The 9,764-nt window shown below is 28.6% G+C and overlaps 1 protein-coding gene across 4 annotated transcripts; it reads left to right on the top strand.

Annotated features, from left to right (window-relative positions):
• The first annotated feature begins 1,980 nt into the window (after positions 1-1,980).
• Positions 1,981-8,322, top strand: LOC113870857 (calcium-dependent protein kinase 1-like). Of its 4 annotated transcripts, none has more exons than XM_027507365.1 (8): positions 1,981-2,121; positions 2,634-3,530; positions 4,421-4,564; positions 4,682-4,834; positions 5,785-5,900; positions 6,085-6,252; positions 7,004-7,228; positions 7,929-8,322. In XM_027507365.1, the coding sequence occupies exons 2-8, from the start codon at positions 2,714-2,716 to the stop codon at positions 8,049-8,051; spliced, it is 1,746 nt and encodes a 581-aa protein (XP_027363166.1). In that variant the 5' UTR covers positions 1,981-2,121; positions 2,634-2,713; the 3' UTR covers positions 8,052-8,322. The 4 variants fall into 4 exon arrangements, with proteins under 4 accessions (XP_027363166.1, XP_027363169.1, XP_027363167.1 ...); XM_027507368.1 differs by having other exon boundaries at positions 1,998-2,121; positions 6,085-6,275; positions 7,929-8,294; XM_027507366.1 differs by having other exon boundaries at positions 2,007-2,132.
• Positions 8,323-9,764: the final 1,442 nt, after the last annotated feature.

The raw sequence follows: 9,764 nt of genomic DNA on the forward strand, positions 1-9,764 counted from the left end.
ACCATCACCATTTGTCATTCATCTATTTACTTAATTATTATTTTTTATTTGTCAGTCAACTAATTAGTTAAATGATTAAATATTTTTATATTATCAACTCATTAATGGAATATTTAAATATTTAATTAATGAAGAGTATCTATTGTTATTATTATACATTTATTGTCACTCTTTATTTAAATATTATTGTTATTATTAAATTAATTAATTAATTAATAAATGATTTAATGTACAGAACTTATTTTAAAAATTAATAATAAGCATTTTAAAATAGCAGTAGACTGATTCCAAATGTGATTATAATAATTTATAGCACAGTGGTCTATACCTGAACTGAAAACAAAACCAAGGCTAATTGTGTCAATGCGCAAAAACCGGGATTAGCGCATTTGTTCGGACTAAAACGCGCTTTCCCATTCACTTGCACAAACATGCTCCGTCTTAAATATTGTATCCTACATGTTAACTTAAAAATAATTTTTTATTAAAAATTATTAAATTTAATATGTAATTAATATTAAATTATATATTTTTAATAAAAAATAATATTCAATAATTTTTATTATATATCATTAAACTTACATTAAAGATATTATATAACATATCTCAACTTAAGTAGATTCTTAAGCACATTATTATATGTGACAAATTATCATTATAATATATATATATATATGTATATATATAAATTCTAATTTTACATATAATTTTATTTTCTTTATTTGTATAAAGAGGAAAAAATTATATAAACTAAAAAATTTAATCATTTTATTATAATTATTTAATATATCATTGTATCAATAAATATGTTTATAACTTTTCAGTTATTAAACCAGTATAATCTTTTAATATGAATAAAAGATTATTAGTAAAAAAAAAATTAATATTGTCTTATTTATTTATTACAATTAAAATTTTAACATAAATAAAGGATAACTAATAAAAATATCAATTAATATTATTTTAATTTTTTTACATAAACAAATAAAAAAATAAGAACTATATACATTCAGTAACAAATTAAAAATAAAAGATGCTACAAATGATATAACATGGTAGAAACAAAAATATTTGTTAAAAATATATTAATAAATATCCTTTATATACTAATTAAGAATTAAAAATACAAATATTTTATTAAAATATAAAATTACTTATCTATGTAATTTTTAATGATTTTAATATATTTATTTTTATCAAATTTATTATACATATTAATCTTTTAACCAATAACTAACAATACTCTAAATATTATTATTAATTATGTACATTATAAAAGTAATTTTTATTTTAAAAATACAATAAATTAAAAGAAATTTAAGAAGGAACGAGAAGGTGTTAAAAAAGTTAAAAATTTTTTTTATCATAATTTTAAATATATTTTAATAAATATTTTATTTTATTTTCTTAAGCAACTTTCTTAATAAGATATTAACTTAAAACTTAGACTATACAATTATTTATATATATATATATATATTAAAATTAAAAGATAATTAACAATTATACAAATACTTAAAAGAATGTGTTTTTATCTTTTAGTATTCATTATTTACATAAAATTTAATAATTTATATTAATTATTTTTATTTTTTATATTAATAAAATATTTTAGTTTGAATAATTTGTATATTATTGTTGGATAAAATTCTGTGCTAACTTTCTTCGTAGAAATTAAAAGTAGATTCAAGATAAATTCTTTGATATGCGTTAATACAAAATTTAGTGTAATAATAATAAAAAAATAAATTGTTAAAATATGTGCAATTATTGTTTCGTTATTACATAAAAAAGTAACACGTTTCTTACACTATCTTCACATTTCATTTTTTAATAATAAAAATGTGGAATTCAAATTTAATTGCTCTGTTTTCTCATAAATAAAAAAACCAAAGAGTCCTGTCTTCTGTTAAAGTTTTTTTTTTCTATTTTTTATATGTATAAAAAAACAAATAAATAAAATTTTCTATAAAAAAAACCAAGCTAGCTTGGAAATAAACGAAAGGAAGTGCTTGAACATAGTCCATTAGATACAACACAACCAAAAACCAAACCAGAAAGTTGTATTTGTATATCTAACTTTCTATCCATCTATGCCATTCATCTACCTCAACTGACCAGGTAAACTCAAGGTTTTTCCAACCTCTTCTACTTTCTTATGCAGCATTCTAACTTCTCTCTCTACTTCCTACCCTTTATTTTCTGTCTAGTGTTTGAATCTCTCTATTTTCGCTAACGTCATTTTTGGTATGTATAATTTCTGATTAATGCTATTTTTTCAAAAGGAGTGCTTTTGAATTCTATAAAGTTCTATTCTTTGTTCTTTTTACGAACTTGTGTGTTCATTGTTTTTCTACTTTCTTGCTAATTTTTAAATTTTTAGCACTTTTCCTTTCTTTTTGTTAAAATCAATCTTTAGCTATTAAATTTTTTTAATAGGTTCTTTTTTCTTTTAAAAAGTTTTTTTCTTCCTGCTTTCTAGTTCAACCTATCACTCTTTATGTTGGATGATATTGAATCCTTGGATTTGTTGTTTATGCTAAATTTTTGGTTCCGTATATGGGGTTTGACTAAGATGCTTACGATTTAAGGACTTGAAGTTCATATTCAGATCTTGTATCTTGTGTTAACAGATGATGTAGGATCTTAGATCCCAGTTATGAAAGTTGGGCATTTGATAGCAGTAGCACAAATTTGTTCAGTGTGAAGCAATATGGGGAACACATGTGTTGGTCCTAGCATTTCAAAAAATGGTTTTGTTCAATCAGTTTCTGCAGCAATTTGGCGGTCCCAATTGCCTGAAGGATCAGTGTCTAATAGAGAATCTGTAAAAGATGACATGACTAATGCACCTGAATCGCCCTTGCCTGTCCAAAGCAAACCTCCTGAGCAGATAACTATGCCAAAACCGGAAACCAAACAACAGAAAAAATCAGAAATAGAGCCAGAGCTGCAACATGAGAAGAAGAAACACAAGAAGCCTGCTTCGGTGAAGAGAGTTTCTAGTGCTGGACTTCGAGTTGATTCCGTGTTGCAAAGAGAGACTGAAAGCTTCAAGGAATTCTTCACACTTGGGAGAAAACTTGGACAGGGTCAGTTTGGTACAACATTCTTGTGTGTGGAGAAGGCAACGGGACGAGAGTATGCATGTAAATCTATTGCAAAGAGGAAGCTGGTAACCGATGAGGATGTTGAGGATGTGAGACGAGAAATTCAGATAATGCACCACTTGGCTGGCCATCCTAATGTTATATCCATCAAAGGTGCTTATGAAGATGCAGTGGCTGTTCATGTTGTGATGGAATTATGTGCAGGTGGAGAGCTTTTCGATAGGATTATCCAACGAGGGCATTATACTGAAAGACAGGCTGCTGAGCTTACTAGGACTATAGTTGGGGTTGTGGAAGCTTGTCATTCGCTTGGAGTGATGCATAGAGACCTTAAACCTGAGAATTTTCTCTTTGTCAATCAGCAAGAGGATTCACTTCTCAAAACCATTGACTTTGGATTATCTGTGTTCTTTAAGCCAGGTATTTTTGGATGGTGTTACTATATAGTATTAAGGTTAAACAGAAACAGTTAAGCTACCATTTTGTTCCTTAAAAGTTTTAGTTCATCTCAATTTGGTCTTGCTCCACAAATTTGTGGTGCAATTACTACAAAATGAGATTGAAATATGGACAAACATGTTGAGGTGAATTAAAACATTAAAGGCACGATGGACATGGTTGTTGCAATCAATTGAAATATTTATAAAGACTGGGTAAAATTAAAAGTTGAGTGGCCAAATTGAGTAAAAGCATATCTTTTGAAGACCAAAATAGTATCTTTCAATAGATTTTTATATGATCAGAAACATACACTTAGACAGGATTGGAGCAGGGGTGGGGATGGAGATATCATCGACAGATGAATCAGGCTTTTGAATTTCATGATTTACTGAATGTTTTGTATGCCATATTCTTTATAAAACTGGATTAATATTTCTAGGCACTTGGCATTTGAGGATAAGCAATGCAATACTATTGCTGGAGTGCTATAACTTCTTGGGTAAAAAGCAATGTTATAGATTATCTATCTAGTTTTGAGTTCTAAATTTTGGATGTGCGTGTCCTTGATCTGTGCTGCCAAGCCTGCAATTTTGTAGGTATGCATCCTAGTAGACTTTTGTATTCTGTCTACTAATGTTAGGTTGGATCTGAGTTGCTGTTAATTTTCAAATTCTTTCTTCATTTATTTTTAGTATATATAATATGACTGTAAATTCATTTGAATTGAAGATAATATCTTTTATATATACTTTATCAGATTTCAATTATTGTATTGGTTTAATTGTGTCATTAACCTGTGCACTAACTGAAGCTTCATACAATTTTAAGTAATTTGATTCTGTGGTAAACTGATGATATTTTTCTTACAGGTGATATATTTAATGATGTGGTTGGCAGCCCGTATTATGTTGCCCCAGAAGTATTGCGAAAGCGTTATGGTCCTGAAGCAGATGTTTGGAGTGCTGGTGTTATCCTTTACATTCTTCTGAGTGGAGTACCTCCATTTTGGGCTGGTGAGATCTCTTGGATTTATTGAGTGTAATTTTGAAATCTGTTTTTATAATTTTATGCATATATTTACTCGTTATTAATTTTCCCTCCCTTTTTGTATGGTTCATATATTTGTGTAGAAAACGAACAAGGAATATTTGAACAGGTTCTGCGTGGTGATCTTGATTTCTCTTCTGATCCCTGGCCTGGAATTTCTGAAAGTGCAAAAGATTTAGTGAGGAAAATGCTTGTTCGTGATCCCAGAAGGCGGCTGACTGCTCATCAAGTACTATGTAAATATGGCTTTTCTAATTGATTATTCAGTCAGTCATGATCTTGGCATTACTTTGGTCTTTACAAGGATATGGTAGTTGAACAATACTGATATTAAATTTTGTGGTTTGGCAAGAACTTCTTGTGACAGTTGGTGTTAGTCACTTATGAAGAAAGGGTCTTCTATTCCATGTTTGACTTTCACTTCCATGTTCTAGGCTAAGATCATCATTATCTAGCTATGTAAAATAGCTACCAAACATCTCCTGGGAAAAATGCTATATTAACAACCATTTACCTTATGACTCTCTGGGTACAAGTTTTATATGCTTTTACATTGAAAAGTCTTTGTAACCCAATCTTTGCTAACTATGACAATATTTTATTTGTGCATTGAACCTTAAACTAACTTCCCAAACCATGTTCTTGACATGTCATATATTTTGCTACTTGATCTTTAATTTGCCATTAAACATGTTTTGATCATCCACTGAAAGTTGGAAGAAACAATAAAGGCTTCATTTTGCTTAGGGTGTGAACGATGCATTCTAATTGCTTACAGTATTGTTTGTGTTAAAACAGGAAGTATACAGTTTGAAATAGATTTCTAGCTCAAGTGCTCATTTTAAAACACTTCCATACTTCAGGACATTCTATTATGTATATACAAATAGAAAGATTTATTGCTATTCTTTTAGCTGCTTAGCATTAAAATAATGTTGCTGCAATGGGTGATGTCTTTGTGTGAGTTGAGTCCCTTTTTGTATTACAAGATTGATCGTGCTTATCCTTAGTAATAGGGGAAGTATAACAGTTCTTGTGTACTTTTGTGGATTAACCATTTCTATGCTTTATGGGAAAGCCCATGCCAGTTAGTTTGGACATATTTTACAATTAATACCAAATTTGAAATAATATGCCATTCCAAGAGACTGTTTTTTCTTGCTTATATATGTTTAATTTCCTGTAGGTCATCCTTGGATTCAAGTTGATGGTGTAGCTCCTGACAAGCCACTGGATTCTGCTGTATTAAGTCGCTTGAAACAGTTTTCTGCTATGAACAAGCTTAAGAAAATGGCTCTTATAGTAAGTCTCTGGATGTGGAAGCTTGAAAGTGATTGTTATGTGATCCAGACTTTATTGATACATAAAATTGTGTATGGAGTTACACTATGTGTTAGATTGGAAGTCTTCATTATGGATTTGTCCCTGCCAGGTGAAAATGAGATGTTATAATTTGCACCTTTTGTCTTCCTTTTGCATTTTTCAGATTATTGCAGAGAGCTTATCTGAAGAAGAAATAGCTGGCTTAAAGGAAATGTTTAAGATGATAGATACAGATAACAGTGGTCAAATCACTTTTGAAGAACTTAAAGCTGGTTTGAAAAGAGTGGGTGCTAATCTTAAGGAATCTGAAATTTATGATTTGATGCAAGCGGTAAGTATCTTAAGAAGCAAGTGGTATGTATTAGATGATCATACACAAAAAGAATGAAAAGTGAAGATCTTATGTAACATAAATTTTGGGTGTTTGTGATTTGAATTCTCTAGTCCTCAATAGTTAGATCTGCCATCCTAAGATAGAAGAATGGGTCTATCGTAATATTGGAACCAGTAATTCTTCATCAAGTTTTTTTTTTTCAAGTCCTAAAAAATTTATAGATAGTCCCTTTTCATCTAACTTGAAGGCAAATGTATCATTTATTTTTTAAGCCTAGTTTGGGTAAGTTTATGCAAAAGCACTTAGAAGAGGAAAAAAATAATTAGATAAAACAACTAAAACTCTTCTCATAAGTTAAAATCAACTATACACCTTTTGTTTTGGAGAAGTTAAATGAGAGAGCTTTTAAAAAGTTAGAGAATCATAAGTTGATTTTAACTAATAAAGGAAGTTTAATTCATTATTCATTTTTATTTTTTGTCTTCTATAAGTACTTATTGAGAAGTTAATCTAAATTGGGCCTTATTCATATATCAGATGCCAAACCTATGAACTTTGATATTAGAAATAAAATTTACCAGGTTCAGTCATATATACCAGGTGTTAACATGAAAACAAAGAAAAATAAAAAATCAAATGGATGAATAAGGGTTATGATGTTTCTTTGGACTTTTACTTTATCATAGATGTATTTTTTTTAATAGACTAACTCAAATCTCTAACGAATTAGTGTACCTTGAAATTGTAGGCTGATGTTGATAACAGCGGGACAATTGATTATGGGGAGTTCCTTGCCGCAACATTGCACCGTAACAAGATTGAAAGAGAAGATAATCTATTTGCAGCCTTTTCTTACTTTGATAAAGATGGAAGTGGCTATATTACTCAGGAAGAACTTCAACAGGCTTGTGATGAGTTTGGCATAAAGGATGTCCACTTGGAAGATATCATCAAGGAAATTGATCAAGACAATGTAAGTGGTTTGTTATTCTGTGCAGTTTCGCATCTAGCGTTATTGCTACAAAGAAAGTACTTCTTTCTTATCTTCTCTAGCCAATTCCTCTTCAATTTCTTAAGCTCAAAACCTCCCTTGATTAAAGGATCACCTGCCTCTTGGTTAATACGAGAGCTGTAATAACTTTTGTTGGCCTGATGGAGTCTAATTAACATTTCTTTGTGGAAAATTTTCCTCAGTACACCAAAATCCTATATGAATCAGCTGACAATGATTCTTATTTTCTTTCAAAGAATTGGTTTGAATAAAAATAAATAAATAAATGAAGGAGGCATCAATTCAATGAATTCATCATTGTTTCTGCTTATTTTGGATACCCCATTAATGGTTGGACTGGTTTGATGGATCTGTATGAATTAGCAATTTTCATCCCTCAATTGATTAGAACCTAGGAAAAATCACACTACAAAAGCTAGCTATTATAGTTGGAGAGTTGAAGGTGACGACAGGGTATGTTTGTTATGTCCTTCATGACTAGTTTAGAACAAAGATGTTTCTGTTGTTAGTGTGTACTACTATTTCGAGACCCATCACACTAATGTATTGTTTCTATGTTCAATGTTTTGCTAAAAAAAATTGAACAACTTTTAACAAAAATCTGATACGTCTAATATTAATATATTCATTATTAATATCCAATGTGTTTTATCATATGCAGGATGGACGCATAGATTATAATGAATTTGTGGCTATGATGCAAAAGGGAAATCTACCTGTGGGTGGGAAGAAGGGCCTAGAAAATAGTTTCAGCATTAAGTTCAGGGAGGCTTTCAAATTGTAGTGTCTGCATTGACATTTTTTCCCCTTTGCTTATTTCCACTCCCATCCCTCTCTTTTCATTTTTCTTTCATGGTTCAAATGTTTTATGCATTAGTAAGTTCTAGGGATCGCATGGGTCCACTTAGCCCTTTCTCCCTCTGCAGTTGTTTTGTTTGTATCCAGTTTGAATGGATTTTTGTAATTACAAGAATATGTTGAAAGAAATATCTGGTGGAATCTTTCTGTTATAGAGGAAATTGATTATTTATCAATTGGATTGATACAGATTTTGCAATCACCTCACTTATTATACTCTTTAAAGTATGAGGAATTTAGGAAATATGACATGGAATGAAAGAGGCTTTATTGTGAACTAATTACAATGGTCCTTATTAGAGAAAGGAACAAACTTCACATAATTATAGAAAATAAAAAATATTCTTAACATATTATAACTATGATTCATATATATATATATATATATATATATATATATATATATATATATATTTTAATGTAATAAACATGCTTTTAAAGATTCAATGTAATCATTTAATTTATTAGCTGTGGAGATAATTTATACTGCAAAACTTGTCTTAAAAAGTTAATAAAAATGAATAATTAGTTTAAAAATAAATTAAATTAAAATGCTCTAGTTGAGGAAGTTCTTAATCCAAAGTGTTTTTCTGCTGGAAAACTCTCTCCATTGAGGCAGCCTTAATCCCATCGTCTTTCCCTTTATTCATACGGTACGGATGAGAAGCAACCTCCAAAGTACTACAATACAAGCACTTCTTTTTAGTTCCGTGGTTGCTTTTATTCTAAATCTTCTTTCGATCAACACCTTTTTCAATGATCCTTCTAATTACCTAAAACGAAAACATTTTATTACTTTATGTTTGGTTTAATTACATTATTAATTTCTTTACTTTAAATTATAAATGATTTTGATTCTCTAATTTTATTATCAAATTAATTAATTTTCAATTTTTAAAATTAAATAAATTTAATTTTTCCATTATTATTTTTATTTAAACACATCAAATTCCCAATTTTCACTCAACGTATTTATATATCGAATCCTAAATTCTTTTAAATATTTTCCTTTTTTTTCAAATTTTACTAAATAAAATATTAAGTTTCTAAATGTATGAATTAGGTGTTATATTTTGTTACTTGATTGGTAGTTGTAAACTACTTAGATGAGTTTAATTAATTAATAAAATTTAAGAGACCAAAATTACGTATATTTCAACCTAAATGGATCATTAGTTTTAAGATATTAATTGTATTTATATTTTTATCCAATAATTTTTTTATAAAATATAAAAATAATTTGAAAAATATTTATAGAAGGACAAAACATTATTGAATTCATGTATTTTGTTCTTTTTGTGTTAATTCTATTCCATACCATTTTTTATCTTTTATTGTATAACTACCTTTATGTATTGGGCAGGTGTTTGTAAATACAAATGAACTGTGAAAAAAAATTAAACTAAAAAAGGTTTAAATATATTTTTAATCTCTACATTTTAGTGAATTTGTTTTTTAGCCTCTCTAAATTAATATTTTTGGTTTTGGTCCCTCAATTTTAGCATATTAATTTTTCAAGTCCTTTCTAACTGACATTTGACAAGATTTTAGTGGATCAAATAAGTAATCGGGAATAAAGACAAAAAATTATAAAAACATAAGGAGTAAAACAAAAAAATATATATTTAAAGATACTAAA

This window comes from Abrus precatorius, unplaced genomic scaffold (assembly GCF_003935025.1).
Source record: "Abrus precatorius isolate BTA unplaced genomic scaffold, Abrus_2018 Scaffold7, whole genome shotgun sequence".
NCBI classification, from domain to species: Eukaryota; Viridiplantae; Streptophyta; class Magnoliopsida; order Fabales; family Fabaceae; genus Abrus; species Abrus precatorius.

Bases quoted from the DNA above. Each gene is read 5' to 3' on its own strand.
- LOC113870857 (XM_027507365.1), top strand. From the start codon at position 2,714: ATGGGGAACACATGTGTTGGTCCTAGCATTTCAAAAAATGGTTTTGTT. The intron at 3,531-4,420 runs GTATTTTTGGAT...TTTTTCTTACAG, and splicing joins ATCTGTGTTCTTTAAGCCAG to GTGATATATTTAATGATGTG. The intron at 4,565-4,681 runs GTGAGATCTCTT...ATATTTGTGTAG, and splicing joins AGTACCTCCATTTTGGGCTG to AAAACGAACAAGGAATATTT.